The sequence below is a fragment of the Nannobrachium achirus genome (assembly GCF_963921795.1).
Source record: "Nannobrachium achirus genome assembly, chromosome: 23".
Classification (NCBI taxonomy): Eukaryota; Metazoa; Chordata; class Actinopteri; order Myctophiformes; family Myctophidae; genus Nannobrachium; species Nannobrachium achirus.
This window is the reverse complement of record NC_137830.1, coordinates 14,477,120-14,495,692: the sequence shown is the minus strand read 5'-3', so window position 1 is coordinate 14,495,692 and position 18,573 is coordinate 14,477,120. Positions and strand designations below refer to the sequence as shown.

General features: G+C 42.9%; 1 protein-coding gene across 2 annotated transcripts in view; it reads right to left on the bottom strand.

The window, feature by feature from the left end:
• The window catches only part of atxn7l1 (ataxin 7-like 1), a 92,775-nt gene that overhangs the window by 23,326 nt on the left and 50,876 nt on the right, over positions 1-18,573 (bottom strand). For both annotated transcript variants that reach the window (XM_080754752.1, XM_080754753.1), the window contains 2 exons: positions 7,745-7,827; positions 1,675-1,958 (listed from right to left, as the gene is read on the bottom strand). In XM_080754752.1, coding sequence (XP_080610878.1) covers positions 1,675-1,958; positions 7,745-7,827 — 367 coding nt within the window. The remainder of the gene's footprint in view (positions 1-1,674; positions 1,959-7,744; positions 7,828-18,573) is intronic.

The following is an 18,573-nucleotide window of genomic DNA, read 5'->3' as shown; positions in this document are numbered from 1 at the left end:
ATATTTCCAGTTGTTTCAATTATAGCTGGATTTTGGTCAAAAATGGCTATTTTGAGATGGCTGCAACTATAGAAAAAAAAGCTTTTTATTTATTTGTTTTATTTTTTGGTGAGACTAGAGGTGGTCCTGTTTCAATTCAGGTCCTGTATGACACAAAATACAGAATACAGAATTTAGGAAAAATGTCAATATAAAAAAAATATATCAATTTTTTCATTAAACAAAATGGCAGGGGAGCCAAACAGTCAATGTTAAAATGGCGGCCAATGAGTTAAGTAGATTCAAAGACATTTCAAAAAACATGATTTTTCAAAAATAGCAGATCTACAAGCTCACAGCGCGGCACTCGGTGCCGCGCTGTGAGCTTGTAAATCTGCTATTTTCAATAGTTAAAACAGTCAATAATCCGAGGCCTAAATGGGTTAAATGTGTCAAAGGTCATGTCTCACCTATAGACAGGATCTGACACAAATATTTACCTCGTGGTCAAGAAGAAAATAAAAACCCACTACAGTAAAGTTGTGATGTGACAATAAAGCTGATTCTGATTCAAGGAAGTTATTTCAGCCAGGGGCGAGCTCCCAGAGTGTCCACGACCGCAGACCCGTCCTCCCCCCACGCGAGTTTAGAAACTCTAGGCTTGCTAAGGGAAACCACGCCCCGCACTGATTTCTGAAGCTTGTGATTGGCTGAACCGGAGGTTGGGAGCGCTCCGTTGTAGTCACTTGGACCGCGCGAGGTGCACCAAAACCCAATTATCATTGCGTTTATCGTGCGCTTGCCCAGGCCTTACGGCCTGGGCATAAATAGAACGATTGCATTCACCACGGCTTCGTAACTCGCGCTCTTCGCGGGCACTCGCGCCTGCGGCGCTCGGGCGCGAAGAGCAGGACCAAGGTCCGCTGGCCTTCGCGCTGCTTGCAATGTCGTGGACAATAACTGAAAACAGCAAGCCTAGAGTTTCTAAACTCGCTCCCCCCACACCCCCGTGCCCCCCACCGTTGTGCTCAAACTCGTTGGGAAAAACACGCACGCAGCATCTCACCAGCGTCACTGCCGTCGCACCGTCTTCCCGCGACAATGCCTGGACGCGAGGACGGAGCGGTTAGCATCACCAGCGTCGCTCTGTCCACAGGTTAGCATTTCACCAGGTTAGCATCACCAGCGTTGAGCTCCGAAAGCGTCGGCAGGTTAGCATGTCACCAGCGTTAGTTTTACTGAGGTTAGGGTTAAGGTTAGGTTTAGGTGGTAGGTCCTCCCGTACGGGATGTTAAATTGGGAGTCGGGGACAAGTACAAGTCTGCGGAGTGTAGCGTCTCATCTGCGGAGAGGCCACGTCTAATCCGCGTTCCGTCCGCGGAGCGGACACGTCTAATCTGTGTTTCGTCCACGGAGTGGACGCGACTAATTTGCGTTCAGTTTGCGGAGAGGACAAGTATAATCTGCGGGCCGACGCGTCTGAGGTCTAGGACACTCTGGGACACGCTCAGTTATTTTCAAGACAGAGAAACCGGAAAATAAAACTGGAAATTAAATTAGACATTAAAAACTGTGTGTCTGCCTGTTAATCACTGAGCTTCTCTGAGAGAGGGAGAGACAGAGAGAGAGAGAGAGAGAAAGAGTGTGTGTGTGTGTGTGTGAGAGTGTGTGTGTGTGTGTGCCCCGCCCCCACACCTTGGTATGTGTGCGTTGGCCAGCCGTAGTTTCAGCGTGGACAGGGGCCGTCCGTTGGGGCAGTGAGGCTTGCTGGGAGACGTAGTTTCCTGTGACATCATGGCCGCCGTGCTGCTGTTGCTGCTGCTGCCGCAGTCCTTCCTGGCCTGCTGCTGCGTTGCGTCTTCCTTCTCCTTCTCCTTGGACGCGTCCTTCTCCTTGGCCCGGCCCTTGTGCTCGGCCAGGAGAATGTCGAAGTGCTTGGTGCGCCCGGGCACGGCTCTGCGGTGAGTCAGGGAGTGGGTCTGGAACACACAAGTAGGGCCGTCACAATTATTACATAATCGTCTAATCGCAATTATTTTACATAATCGCGATTATTTTTCATAATCGCGATTATTTTTCATATTTTTCATAATTTTCATATGTTGAAAATGTTTCATATATATTTTTTTTTTAAGTAAAAAATTGTGGAAATAGCAGATCTACAAGCTCACAACGCGTCGCATCGCGACGCGTTGTGAGCTTGTAGATCGGCTATTTCCACTATCAATGTTATTTTTTTAAGTAGAAAGTTGTCAAATATGTCAGTAATTTCTTTGTATATTTAGGTTATGTGTCATATCTGCCATGTGCAACTTCAAAGCCTAAAGCCGAACAGAAATGTAATTATCAACGACAAAAACACAATTAAATCGTTAATCGCAATTATTTGAGTGACAATTAATCGTCATATAAAATGTCATATCGTGACAGCCCTACACACAAGAACACAGGACACGGTTTAATTTAACTCATTTAGACTTGGAAACTAGCATCTGTATCACTATTACTTTTTACCAGGGGTCTTCAACAGGGGGGGACCTCAGGGTTACTACAGGGGGCCCTCCAAATCTGTGAGATAGAAACCTTTTTTTTCTCCTTTTTTATATTAACCCCTTGAACCCTAACGTCCATATTCGGAGAACTTTAGCCAAAAATAGCAGATCTACACGCTCACAACGCCTCAAAGAGGTTTGGTGTAGAGGGGAAAAAAAGAGCATACTAAGTGACCTTTCACAGAGTGAAAGGTCAAGTTTATTAGGCCTAAGTATTGACAGTTCAAGTGGTTAAACACAAATTGACCTTATTCCAAAATACACTGATGATTGTGCTGTCAAACGATGAAACTATATGGAATCTATGAAAAGGTATCTCTGTCTCATCTAAGGGGTCCTTGGCCTGAAAACATTGAAGATCCCTGCTTTATACTATAGCTATTAAAAAAAATCATGAAAATGTGTCCAAATCTTTGAATATTTGCTATTTATTTACTATTTGGAAAAACATATACAGTATATTCAAATAGCCAATCTGCAGGCTAACAATGTGTCTATGTAAATCTGCTATTTTCACAATTATTATTACCCTTATTTGTTTTCAAAATAGTACAAAAAAATGTAGTGTAGTGTAGGCATAAGGGGAAAGGCGGCGTGCAAGATGGGACACATAGTGTGAATATCGCTATGGAAACTGACCCCGCTGATTTATAGCCGAGGTCGACATAAACACAAATAGGCCACAGTGTTACAAGGAAGTCCATAAATCACGGCGCAAGCATCCAATATTCCATTCTTTAATACCAAACTACAGTATAATAGCAGAGATACAAAGATGAGAATGGGAGATTAAAACCTCAAGTCTTAGTGAACGGGATTTGAGTTACATACTGTACTTGGACGTTTTTTCCGTCGACATCAAACCAAAAATAGCCGATCTACAAGCCTATCTATGGACCGTCTTCCTGAGCGCTCCCCTGTAGAGAGCGCCGCCGCCATTGCTGCAGCCAGTGGTGGAGTAGAAGTAAAATTATTGAAAGTGGGAAATACTCAAGTAAAGTACAAATAATCAAAATTGTAGTTACAGTACTTAACTCTCAAATACCTGGAACGCGCCTGAGTCGCGTTAGATTTTAACCACTTTAACCATTATTGTAGGCTTTAACTTTAGAAAAATAGCAGATATACAAGCTCACAGCGCGGCACCGAGTGCCACGCTGCGAGCTTGTAGATCTGCTATTTTTGAAAAATCGTGAAAATGTGTGCAAGTCTTTGAATATCTTTGACCCGATCTTTGACCCGACTTCTAAATCCTTCCTCTAAATCAGTGGTTCTCAAACTTTTTCACGTCAAGGACCCCCAAAATTACAGGTATTTGGCCGCGGTCCCCCATCTCAAAATATGTTGTTCCAGGGACCCCTCAGAAGCAAATATTTGAGTTACAAATGTTTGCATTTAAATAGATATATTCAAAGACTTGCAAAGAAAAATCATGATTTTTCAAAAATAGCAGATCTTGGGGGCATGGTGGCGCAGTGGTTAGCGATTCGCCTCACAGCTAGAAGGTCCTGGGTTCGATTCCCGCCGGGGGACACTGTGGGCGCTGGCGGCGTGTTCCTCCCTCCGCGTCATCAGCGCCCACACCCTAGGTGGGGTTGGCGATAGGGCCTTTCTGTGTGGAGTTTGCATGTTCTCCCCGTGTCTCCTAGGGTTGATACCCTCACAAAAACATGCACGTAATCCTGGTCTCAATAATGCCTCCCCCTGGCCAGCCGGGGCTCCTGATGGAGGGGAAAGGAACTGGTTGGAATAACGTGTTCCTTCCACGCGCTACGTCCAAACCAGGGAAATCTCCACTGTCAGGTGAAAAGAAGCAACTTGGACTCCTCATGCATAGAAGGAAGCATGAGGTCAGTCCGTTGTCTCCCCAGGCGCGGCAGAGGGAGATCAGAGCCCAGGATTACATAGGCAATTGGCACTGGGTAGTGTTGTAGTCGAGTCCACCTAAAGCGAGTCCAAGTCAAGTCCAAGTCATATGGGGTTCGAGTCCGAGTCGAGTCCGAGTCAAGAGCCCCTGGGAGGGGGTCGAGTCCGAGTCGAGTCCGAGACCAATGGGAGGCAAGTCCGAGTCGAGTCCGAGACCAATGGTAGGCGAGACCGAGCCGAGTCCAGTTTTCTTTTTTTTTTTTTTTTGATAGGTAGGCTGCAGAAAACAATATATATATATTTTCTTTTTTTCCGGACACACACACACGCACACGCACACGCACACGCACACACACACACACACACACACACACACACACACACACACACACACACACACACACACACAATGCAAGAACCCCCAGTTCATGTGCATTCACCTGTCTGGTGTTTCCTACCAATACCTTTCAAATTAATGGCTTGTCTTCAAATTAAATCAATAGGTCTCCCCAAATTACCTTTGGTTGCTGTCAATGCTGTGGTTTAGGTTTGAGGGAGTTTTTTGGAGAGGTAGTTTTTTTCCCATACCAATTTTCTGTCTAAGAACTAGACATTTGAGTTGCTACAATTACATTTTCTCCCAGGCAGAGAACAAGTACTTTAGTGTACAAATAAGACTTGGCATATACTGCAGTACAATATCCCAAATCTCAGACGATAATTAGGACTATCCAGTCTAATATCATGATATGGATATAATATTGATGCCCATGCACCAAAAGGCCAAGTGATGACAAAAATAATATTATTTAAAAAAGAATTATGTCTACTATTGTAATCTATAACATTTTTAAACATTGCTGTTATAGTTGCATTGAAATAGAGCATGCATGATTTTTGCAAAACGTTTTTCAAACAAACTCTTATCTTAATATTTTATTTTGACTAAAAGCTAAAATAAATAAATAAGGTTTCCCATTCAAACACATAGCAGTAGTACGTGCCTGTCTGCATTTCATCGTTTAAGGTGAGAAATGTAGGCTACCCTATGTCATTAGTCTGATGCCTTTCAAGTATATACAAGGCAAAACAATACCCCATGTCACTGCTTCAAGTTGTTTTGATTCGTTTTAACCTCTCTACAGGGACTTACAATGTTACACTTCTCTCTGTTGATCAGTGCACTTTAAAACTTTCGGACGAGGCTTGCTTAACGAGTAATAGACTACACCTGGAAATACAAAAAGACGTAAATTACCAGCTGTGCAGGTGGATTAAACTACACATGATCACAAAGGCTTGTGTTTGGAAGCTGTTAGGACTTATTTATTTGGGGACACAAGGATATCCTGCAGGTAAGAGGAAAGTGGACTGTTGTGCTGTTGTCTGTTTGGCGAAAAAAATAACTTCTGGGAAGATTAGATGCTTGCTGCTGTGCTGAGCGGGGGGCTCTACGTGTGTGTGTGTGTGTGTGTGTGTGTGTGTGTGTGTGTGTGTGTGTGTGTGTGTGTGTGTGTGTGTGTGTGTGCATGCTACTGTGTGCCTATCAGATGCGCGTCAGAATGCTCCGTTACTTAACAAGGCAGCTCTCTTAATGTTAACGTGAATGCGCTCCTCATATGGATATAACATTTATTCCATTGCATTGTAGTGACTTGACTCGAGTGGACTCGTGGGGGGCGAGTCCAAGTCAAATTAGACCGAGACCGAGACGAGTCCAAGTCAAATTAAGGGCGAGACCGAGACGAGACCGAGTCAGTGAAAATTTGGACTCGAGTCCTGACTCGAGACGAGTCATTGACTCGAGTACTACAACACTAGCACTGGGTGAAAAAATGGGTTACAAAATTGTGGGATAAAAATTTAGAATAAAAAAAAAAAAAAAAAAAAAAGCAGATCTACAAGCTCGCAGCACGGCACTCGGTGCCGCGCTGTGAGCTTGTATATCTATAGCTATTGTATATCTATAGCTATTTTTCAATAGTTAAAGCGGTCAATAATCCTAGGCCTAAATGGGTTAAGTAAATGTAGGCTACAAGTTTCTTTACAGAACTGTTTACACCGTAGCTAATGGCGGCGGCGCAGGGTATCGCTCAGGAAATCGGTCTATAACTGATCTGACGTGTGAGCTTGTAGATCGGCTATTTTTGGCTAATGCCCGCACCCGCCAGAATATGGATACTGGGGTTCAAGTCATTAAAGATTGTGTTACACTCTTCTGGCGGTTTTGCAAATGCATTTTTGTTAATTGTGTATTTGATTATCTCCCGAGCAGGTCAATAATAATAATAATAATAATAATAATAATCAATAAAAAAAGACAAAGTGGATATCTTGCATTACCCCCCGCCTTCGTCTTTGCAGTTGGAAGAAATGTGTCCTACGGATAATCAAATTAGTCTAAATGTAAATTCTAAAATATATTTTAAAGATACATTAACATGTATTTTTGCGAACAGAAATGACCAAGAGATGACTGTTACCTTTCTTGGCTTTTGGGAGGCGTATACATGTAGTTCCAGACTCTATACAGCATACATGGGCAACTGGCGGCCCGGGGGCCACATGCGGGCGGCCCCCACCTTTACTTAATGCGGCCCACAGGTTAATATCAGAATACTGATATATTATTGATTTCAGCTGTTACAATTCCAAACATGACCTGCTTTAATTCCATCAGTCTATCTTAGTAGCTTAATGACTAGTATAGTAGTACTAAAATGTTATTTTTTTATTTTCAATGTATTCGTATTTAAGTTCATAAAGTTAACATGAGCATATAATTAACAGCGTTTGAAATTAAATCCAAATGTTACATTTCAGGATTCCAATTAAGAAATAACAAAAAAGAATTCAGGATTCCAATTCAAAAGAAGCAAAAATAGCCAATCTACAAGCTCAAAACGCATCGCGCTGCGATGCGTTTTGAGCTTGTAGATCGGCTATTTTTGCTTCTATTGTATGCGATACTAGAATGACAAAGTAGGACTTGGCAATATGCAATGTGGCCCTCTGGAGTGAAGGTGGAAATATAGTGGCCCTCGCCATCATCAAAGTTGCCCATCCCTGCTATACAGTATAGCATTCGGAGATAGTGGAATAGTTATTAATGCCACCGCCCGCTCCAAGCAAAATGAATATGTTGACACGTATTTTTTATGACATAATAAGCAGGTGGCGTGATTAAAGGCCAGCACACTGAACCAACCCTACCTCTGTAATTACTCTGTCATGGATACTCCTCCTAATGCTTAAACACCACCACACTACCACTTATTAACTACACAGCTCAGTGTGTGTGTGTGTGTGTGTGTGTGTGTGTGTGTGTGTGTGTGTGTGTGTGTTACCTTGCATGTGAGAGAACGTGTGCAGGGTCGTTTGCTCTCAGGATCCTGGACTCCACAGTGCTTGTCAGGATCAAACACCCTGCCTGCACACACACACACACACACACACACACACACACACACACACACACACACACACACACACACACACACACACACACACACACACACACACACACACACACACACACACACACACACACACACACACAATGCATTGATTATTTAACCATCACCGTTACTTATGAGAATGTAAAAGAATTGTTATTGTCTCAGCCAGGCCGAAAGGCATGGCGAGAGTATGTTTTCACCCCTGTCTGTCTGTCCGTCCGTGTGTCCACACGCACTCCCTGGATGCCAATTCAGAACCTCTGCCCCACAGTTCTCTGTTCTAGCGATGAGGCCGATGCTTGCAAAACATATTTTTGTACACTACTCCTACAGATTTTGTCCAAGAAAACATGCAAATACGCAGTATCTCTACAGTCATGTGATCAACATAGATCTGTCCGATTGTCCATATTCCATTCCATCCTTATTGGCTACAATTGGCTTCCAAAATGTGCAGGATCGCTCCGTTTTGAACAAAACCCCTCAAATCATGAACACAGCGTGTAATTTTGGAGAAATTGGGCAAGCACGTTCCTAATAGGCAGAGGAAGAAAATAATACCACGTAAAAATGTTCAAATCAGCCTCATGGTGGCGCTATAACAGGCCAATTTGTAGTTTTACCTTTAACTCCATCGATCAGTGGAAAACCTTCTATGCGCACTCCCTAGAGGCTAAGGAAAAACCTTTGCCCTGCAGTTTTCACATTTGCCTTTTATTGCGCCACCAGGAGGCTAACTTATGTTCCAAACTTTGGAGGATTGGTCGGCTTTTGAACAAAATGCCTCAAATCATAAATGCAGCTTGTGATTTCCTTGACATTTGACACACATATTCCCACTAGGTCAAGGAAAAATGTCACCCTTTTCACATTGGCCTGTTATAGTGCCACCGGCAGCAGCAGGTAGACCTTTGCTAAACACATCTTTGGAACACAAAGCCTCAAATAATGCATGCAGCGTCCGATTGCCGTGAAAGGCCCAAGATTGGCGAAGAAGACATGCCACCCTTTTCACATTGGCCTATTATAGAGCCACCAGGAGGCCGCAATAACCTACAGAGCAGGGGTTTTCAAACTGTCTTGACTCAGGGCACCCTGGCAAATAACCTTTTCATCCACGGCACCCCTGAATTACACTGTTAAGTATTAGACTCCTATATCATATTACACTAGGTAAATATGTACATCTTTCCACCTGAGATACGGCAGGTTATGTCACGGAGAAATATCTGTTTCCATCAGAACTGACTGAAATTAACTTTATACTGTACTTGAAGTTTTAACCCCAGCATCCCTATTCAGGGTTCACCAAAATGAATAAATAAATAAAAAACGCGTCATAACGTTGGGATGCGTTGTTGTGAGCTTGTAGATCTGCTATTTTTGGTGAAAAGAGTTGGTGAAGAGAGTTGGGGTAAGGGGAAGGCAAACTTTATGATCAAAAGAGGATTTTTTTGGCCAAAAAACGTATTAAAAATATGTTTGGAGCCACAAAAAGATGTTTGCTTTATATATTCATTTGTGCTTTTTTTCTGGTCTTTCAATATGACTTTTTTACTGTTATTTATTTGTATTGTTTGCTAACTTCTCAAAGCAGATCAAGTACACCAATAAGCCAGCATGTGTTGGTGGTGAAAGCACATATCCAAGCATTCATATATTCTTTATTTTCCTTCAATAATTAGTTTCTTACTTTTATCTGGTCTCTGGGCAACAACTGTTTTGTGAGAATGTTAGATCAGTGTTTCTCAAATGGGGGTACGTGTAGGGGTACGCGAAGGTACTACTCAAGAAAATTACCCCAAAAAGAAGAATAGAGGTATAAATTATTAATCAATCAATATTGTTCATAGTTAAATAATTGACTACAATTGAATGAGGAGGGTAAAATAAAACATGTACTGTTATCTTTAATGATGACACATGGAGAAACTTGATATGAGCCTGAGTTGCTAACCCAAATAACATGGTACCAGGCAACTGGGATGGCTGGGAAGTTATTGACATGAAAACCGTTTGATTTTATATTCTTTGGATGGGGTGCTTAATATTATATAGCGTCATATACCACTATTTATGTATACTATAATTGCAGGTTTATAAGTTTTATTTTGTTGCTGGGTAAAGGGGGTACTTGGATTCAGAAATCAGGGAAAGGGGGTACTCAAGCCAAAAAAGATTGAGAAACACTGACCTACAGTACCTGACCTAGCGGAGACCTGTGTTTGGAAGAGCACTGCTTCTAGTTTTGATTATAGTTTGCATGTTATAGAATCTCTCACATCAATTGCATGGAATTCTGATCGAAATCCACCTATAGACAAATATGGCCCATGGCTCTGATGACGAATACATTAGAGTCATTGATATGAAAAAGGGTTGGGAACAACTGCATTAGGCCACAAACCCCCAAATGCAACCATTTTCATGTCTGGAACCACAGTGTACACCACAACATCTTAGATTTACAGTAACTCTGAGTGTGTACTCAGAGTGTGCACAAACTACTCTGTTACTTCACACACGCAGATCCTAATCAATGTTGACCGTTTACAGCAGGCAGGCCAGGCAGGAGAGGTCTGAGTTTATTGGCCAAACAAACACTCAAGATTTATCGGTTTGCCTCAGTCTAGACAGAAAATAGACTCTATGTGAGGGAATGTCATTGTTTTTTTTTTCTCTGTACGTTTCAAGACAAGTCAACAACAAAATCTAGGGTTGCAACAGTTAATCAAACTAAGTGATTTAACTGATTATTTAAAAAAAAGCATTGATTTAAATCAAATAATCAGCTAACAGTGCCCAATATTCTGTTAAAAAAAGAAAAAGAAAAAATGTGTTGAAAGGTTGAAGCGCTATCTTCTGATAGTAATCATTGCTAAATAGCAGTGGTTCTCAACCTGTGGGTCGGGACCCCCAAGTGGGTCCCCAAATTATTTTGGGGGTCCCCAGATGATTACCTTAATGTGAAACATTGTTTTGTCACTCAACAGTAAACAAACCAAAATAAAGTTTAAGTGTATAGAGGGTATCTGCACATTTCTAAAGTGACAATTTAAGGACTTTTTAACTCTTATTGTGCCGATCCCGAACTAGTTCGGCTTTATTTGGACCTTATTAACGTTCGGGGTGCCGATCCCGAACTAGTTCGGCTTTTTAAAGTTTACACGGCCCGTGAGAGCGTCGCACCGCCGATATTTCCCATCCACTCCAATGCAATCCAGGATCTTTAGAGCTCATTTTCTCTGTTCCATGCATATCCATGAGGTGTGCAAGGTTTAATCACGGTTTAATCACGAAAATAGGGCTTCTAAAATGCTTGGTAGCCAATAGCTAACTTCAAGCTAACTTCATCCTGTTCCTGTTCATGCACAAAGGAAAGTGTTCAGGCGTGTCATGGCTGCGCACGGCTTGTGCATATACAGCCAGTGTTGGGCAATATTACTTAGAGAGTAATCGTTACATATTACTTATTACTTCTTGGAAAAAGTAATAATATTATATTACTTATTACTTGGAATCAAGAGTAATATATAATATATAAAGTTATATTACTTTTTTTTTTTTTTTTACCCCGCAAAAGAAGAGATGTAGGGTACAACGACACAATCTGTTTAGCCAGCTCCTTTTAGAACATAATCCAATTTATTGGAAAAATAAGTCTCCAATCAGCCAAACAAGCTTTATTTGACAGCTGTGATCAGTGCATTTACAAGACATTTAAAACTCTCAGTAATTTTGACCCTAGGCTCTGTATGGTCTTTCCCTCAGAATAAAGGGAGTCAGAAAGCAGCCTACTTTATTAGGAGTATCTGTACGTTTGAAAACAATCCAGCACCACGGAGATGAAGAGAAACTACTTCTCCCTGTGTGTGAGATACGGGAGCTTGTGTCGTTGTGTCGTTGTGAGTAAATGAGAAGAGGAGGTCTCTCTCTCTCTCTCTCTCTCTCTCTCTCTCTCTCTCTCTCTCTCTCTCTCTCTCTCTCTCTCTCTCTCTCTCTCTCTCTCTCTCTCTCTCTCTACGCTGCGCCACTGTGTCAAGTTGACCTAGGCTCTCAGAGAACTTCAAAAGAAGTTAACGACCGTCAATTAAGCAGCTGCAAGCGCTGCTCTCCTCTCCTGCCAGCCAGGCACGAGTAACGAGTAACAAGGTGTTTTTTTGGCAGAGTAAAGCGTTACATATTACCGTTTCTTTTTTTTTTCTCTTATAATTTTTATCCCACGATTTTGCAACCCATTTTTTCACCCAGTGCCAATTGCCTATGTAATCCTGGGCTCTGCACTCCCTCTGCCACGCCTGGGGAGACAACGGACTGACCTCATGCTTCCTTCATGCATGGGTAGTCCAAGTTGTTTCTTTTCACCTGACAGGGGGGATTTCCCCGGGATGGACGTAGCGCGTGGAAGGAACACGCTATTCCAACCAGTTCCTTTCCCCTCCATCAGGCGCCCCGGCCGGCGAGGGAGAGGCATTATTGAGACCAGGATTACTGCATGTTTTTGTGAGGGTATCAACCCTAGGAGACACGGGGAGAACATGCAAACTCCACACAGAAAGGCCCTATCGCCGACCCCAACTAGGGTGTGGGCGCTGGTGAACATATTACCGTTTCTGGCAGAGTAATACCTTACCTTACTTGTTACTGGATAAAGTAATAATATTACAGTAATATATTATTAGTAATTCGTTACTGCCCAACACTGTATACAGTGTATGTCTATGGTGGATTCTATGGCCATTGGGCGCCCTCTAGTGGTGATTCTGGGCACTGAAAGGGTTAACAGCATTTACTGTAATTAATTTAATCAAGCGAAGGCTCTATGTGGTCCCGGTGGGGGCTCCTCGCAGGCGGGTGCGGCATTAGGATACAACTGCAGCGACAACACACAAATGTGTGTGGGAAGGAATAAATTGGCATGAGAAATACATCGGGGAGAAAAAGGGGGTGCCGTAAAAAAAGGAACCCCTGAAAAAGAAAAACAGCCTGGATGGTGTGACTAGGGTGGCCATCTAGTGGTGAGCCAGCTGACTGTCAACTGTATACAGTGGTGTAAAGTAACTCAGTAGATTTACCTAAGTACTGTACTTAAGTACAATTTTGCGGTATTTGTACCTTACTTGAGTATTTCCAATTTCCAATACTTTTACTTCTACTCCACTACATCTCGGATCCAAATATTGTACTTTTACTCCACTACGTTTATTTGAAAACTTTAGTTACTAGTTACTGGGCAGACATAAATGATTACATTATAAAACATAAATGAATCCACTTTAGCCCTATTTTATACCAAGGCTATATGAAAATAGACAATCTACAAGCTCACAACGCGTCTCATCGCGTTTTGAGCTTGGAGATATTATGCTATTTTAAAACATTTTGTATTATTACTTTTGGTACTTTAAGTACATTTTGATGCCAACACTTTTAAACGTTTATTCAAGTTAATTTCGAATTCCGGACTTTTACTTGTAACAGAGTGTTTCTGCATTGGAGTATATTGATACTTCTACCACTTTTTCGAGTCACGTGTTCAAATACTGGATTCTGATTGGCTAAATTCCGGAGGTTATGACAGAACAACTGCCGCAAAGTTGTGTGAGGACTTGTCCGAGATCAATGCGCCTCAGTGTACATCCGGGGACTTCAGGAGGTAGTCGGACACCTTTCCCCCAACCAACAAATGACCGTGGCAACGGTCCTATGTTTACTAACGTGCATGCTATAGTCGCCGATTTATTTGGATCCAATGCAATCCGCCAACTTTAAAGCCCCTTTTCTCTGAACCTATGCCTTTCTGGAAGCGAACAGCCTCTATTTACGGCCGGAACGGTACTTCTAACTGACGTTAGCTTAGCTGTAAGCTAGACGCATGGATTAGTATGGAGTTGGCGCCATCTGTTGGTGAGTAGAAGATGTTGTTGGTGGAACTATCTGCTGTCTCGCGGAAGTTTTATAGGCAATAATGATTGTAACTTAAGATCCTTGCAAGTTACAACTATGTGTTTTCTTTCATGTATAAGGGAAAAAGTGGTAGAAAAGCTATTTACCACTCGGGGTCGGACATTATGCTCTGATAATGTCCTGTGTGAGGGTGTTATCGGACTCGGCTTCGCCTCGTCCGATCACCCCCTCACACAGGACATTATCAGAGCATAATGTCCTCTCACTCGGGGTAAATTGCTTACTTTTACTTAAGTAAAACATTTGAGTACTTTTTCCACCACTGACTGTATAGAACACTTCCTGGAGCCCGGGAGGATGGGGGCGTGGCCTCAGAGCTCCGTGGCAACAGTGGACAGCCTCCAGTCAACAGGTCAGTGTAACCACTGTTATTGACAACAGGCTGCTGTTTGGTTTAAACCCTGCAATCTTTGCATGTGTGTGTGTGTGTGTGTGTGTGTGTGTGTGTGTGTGTGTGTGTGTGTGTGTGTGTGTGTGTACACCGAGTGAATGATTTGAGCCGCACAACAGACGGGAGGGCTGGCAGGCAGGCAGGAGGAAGGACACGCACAAATGAGACACACGCACAGCCGCACACCACCAATGCACAAAACGCCAACACACACATGAAGAAGACGCACAAAGATTCACGCACAAACAAACTAACACCTGAGCTGAGGAGGCAGCGTCGTAGCGAGCATGACACAAAAATAATGGGTGTACAAATCCAAGAGGGGAATGAAAAAGGAAGAGAAGAAATGTATATACCGGTATATATTTATTTTATTTCCAGGAAATCTAAGAGAGAGGGAACGGAGGAAAACCATAATGGACCAGGAAAAGAGAGAGAGAGGAGATAGAGAGAAAGAAAAACAGACAGCTGCCTCTAGTAAGAGAGAGAGGTAGAGGGAGAGATAGACATACATAGGGAGAGAGAGAGAGAGAGAGAGAGAGAGAGAGAGAGAGAGACAGACAGAGACAGACAGACAGACAGACAGAGACAGAGAACTGGGGGAGGAGGTGTAGAGGATTCTTATAAAGCGAAGCAGCTCTTGGCAGAGGGAGCTCATGAATTAAGAGTGTAAATCAGCGACTTGGAACGCAGCATGACAGAACACAGGAACGCAGCACAAACAACATATGGACAGAATAGAGGAGGGGAGAGATAGAGGGGGGGCTGGGCCGAAGGAGAGAGGGAGGGACAGAGAGAGGGATGGATAGACGGACAGAGGGAGGGAGGGAGGGAGGGAGCGAGAGATGGCTGCAGAGAGACAGTGGCAGAAAAGGTACTCAATTTCTTTACTTAAAGGAGTTATAGTCAACTTTTTCATTGTAGGGCCGACACTTTGTTTACATCCTAGTCTATAGACTAGAATGTAAACAAAGTGTCGGTCTGACAATGGCCAAAATGATTATTTTATCATTATTTTACGCTTTTTGTGGTCATTTTTGAATAGAAACACATATATGAAGCTTATTTTTTATAAAATATTTTCGAAACATTATTTTTATTTTAGCATCCGTTTTTCAAGAAAAAGTTGACTATAGCTCCTTTAACCCATTGCCAGCCAAATTAAAATATGAATGTGCGCTTATAACGCCAGGAAATAGCTATATTTTATCATCATGATTACATTATTTTCAAAGCCAAGATGATATACCATACCACAAAATGACCACTAGAGTGAGCCATCGTAACACTAAAAGCATAGACTGTAGAAGCCCCCATGTAAAAAGCAAGATTCAAGGATGGGCTAGTGACATCGCTCCCCATTGACTCACAATGGGAGCCCTGCGGGCCGCCATCTGAGCTCAATACTGTTTAATTCGTGCTTGATCGTCTAAAACCACCATCGGTATGGGCACCGGAACGTATACCGATGCCACACAGAAAGTTTCCGAATCAAAATCCGACCTAGTGAAGCTGCGTAAGGGTCGGATGGTTTGCATTGAGCCTAGCGGCTAGCAGAGGCTAATGTAAACAGGAAGGCCTGGTTTAGCAGTGACGTCATAATCGTATCCTTTTTTTTCACGGTTTACGTGTTGATACCATCCGAAGGTAAGCTAAACATTTCGCTCCGTCTATTAACCAAATAAAAGCTTAAACAATGCTTTTATATAAAAGTCGATTAAAGTCGCTTGGCAGGGAAGTCCATAGTGAGATAGTTGATCTGAAAGTCGACTGCCGTCCAAGTTGTTGGAGCTGTGTGAAGCACAGGCTCCCTATACGTGGCCGTGTGGGTCTGTGTGTCTGTGTGTGTGTCTGTCTGTGTGTGTGTATGTAGCCTGAACTTCCTAAACTTCGGCACGCCACTAGTCCCACAGTTTTGCCACCACACACTCGCGCCATATGTCAAATCGACCGGCTTACTCGGGAATCGTGGGCTATTACTTTTCTAAGAGAAAGGTTCTATAGTTTAATTGATATTAATTTATTAGTGAATTAATTTTCCCCATTGACTTATAATGGGAATCGCAAAAACTCACATTCAATTATTTGTCTCTCGCAAACCATAGGGGCTAGAGTTTCAAGACTTGGAGAGGAGGTTCATAATGATTTCAAGGATTAAATAAAAAATAATTGTGTCATTTGGCCGCATGGTGGCGCCATAACACCCCACTTTACGTTTTGGCCTGTAACTCTTGAACCGTAGGTCGGAAAATTAAAAATATTTTTTCCCTGGATTCCTTGGGTCATGACGCATCTCCCCATATAGGCCACGCCTATTTGCGCCATGATAGATTTTCCGCCATCTTGAATTTTCTCCAAAACACACTTTTTGCTCCTTTTCCTACATATTTTCTTCAAATGTCACAAAAATCGGTACACATGATCCACACACACACACACACACACACACACACACACACACACACACACACACACACACACACACACACACACACACACACACACACACACACACACACACACACACACACACACACACACACACACACACACACACACACACACAGCTCCACTTCACACGGGTGTGATTTTTTTTAATATGGATAGTATAATTCACATTCGTAGTAGCTATAATATAATTGCAATGTAAATATAACATGATTTATGAAGGTGTAGGCTATGCCATTATATTAAATTACAAGAGCCTACTCACTTCAAATGTGGACAATGCACACTGATCAGGTTTTTTGTGTTGGCATGTCAATTTCTTACGAATATTTACAACCGTAATAGATTAGCAGCTACTGAGGCTCAGGGAGGACATACGTTTGTTTTCTCCGGTGGCAGGGTGCGCACGTTTTTGTCCACTCTACCGGACGTTTGGTCGCATCACAGCAATTATTTGTAGTCGCACGGGTGCTCCCAATCATAATTTTAGGTGGCACAGATTACATTTTAGGCGCATTTGCGACCAAAATGGTCGCAATTTCGAGCCCTGGTTACAAGGAATTCAAAGTGACACGTTGTGATGCTTGTACAGTAGATCGGCTTTTCAAATAGCCAAAGTATAGGCCTTCAGTGGTTAATGAATGTTTTGTAGTAATAACTCTATTACTACTACTGGCTCCCATCACTGCAGAGAGACCAAGTCAAGCCCACAAGAGGAAGGGGAGGAGAGAGAATGTATTTCTGTGAGACGTCCAGACAGACTCAGCAGCACAGCAGGTCAACAGGTCAAACATAGACGGGTTTCTGGTCCACGTTACACTGATAAGAAATAGATGCGTGCGCAGGGTCGGTACCAAAATTAGCCAATGAAACCAGCGCTCCCCAAAACAACAGGTTTGGGGATTGGACGGAATTGATTACATGATACAGTCAGCTGTGCATTTAGTCTCAATGTTTGTAAACAAGAAACCCGTCTATTCAGCTCCTGTGTAAATAAGTTGAAAAGCTTACTAGGATCTCCTTTTAATTGGCCTTGTACCAGTGATTTGTACTGTCATGATACTGTACTTTTCCCTATGCAACCTTCTAATAAAATCTTCAATCAATCAATCAATCAATTTCATCACTCAGCCGCGTTGGAAATAAAAGTTTGACACTCAATTCCCAGAGATGGGTATAAGCCCCACAGCGTCCATCGAGGAGTCACGTTCCGAGACTTGTAGAGCGCCTATTTTAGGTACGGTAGATTTGGAGAGCTGGTACAGAGCCCTGGGGGACCCCAGGTAACAATGTACGTAGGGTTAATCAAATAAATACAAATAAACAATGACAGAGAAAGACAGTAAGGGACAGAGAGAAAGACAGAAAGAGGTAAGGATGACAAAAGTGAGGAAGATAGGGTCAGAGGGAGAGGTAGACGAAAGAAGGGGGAAACGGACGGAGAGGTTGAGTGTGAGAGACAGTGAGAGAGAGAGAGAGAGAGAGAGAGAGAGAGAGAGAGAGAGAGACTGTAGCCAAACACTCAGCGCTGGAACCCGTCCAAACACTGCACAGATAAGAGCTGCTCAGCAAGTGTGTGCATGTGTGTGTGTGTGTGTGTGCGCGCGCGCGCGTGTGTGCGTGTGTGTGTGTGTGTGTTTTCTTACTGTGTGCCTGAGTGGAATGCATGTGCGTTAGTGTGAGCACGTGAGTGTGTGCGTGCCTGAGTGTGTGTGTGTGTGTGTGTGTGTGTGTGTGTGTGTGTGTGTGTATGTGTGTGTGTGTGTGAAAGAGACAGGCACACCTACATGAAGTGTTATTACTTCTCCGTGTGAGCGCACGTGTGGGGATGCACACACGTGTTCATGAGGCGTGATTGCCTGTAATTGCCCGCGTCTGTATGAAGTGTGTGGTATGACAGTGCAAGTGCATG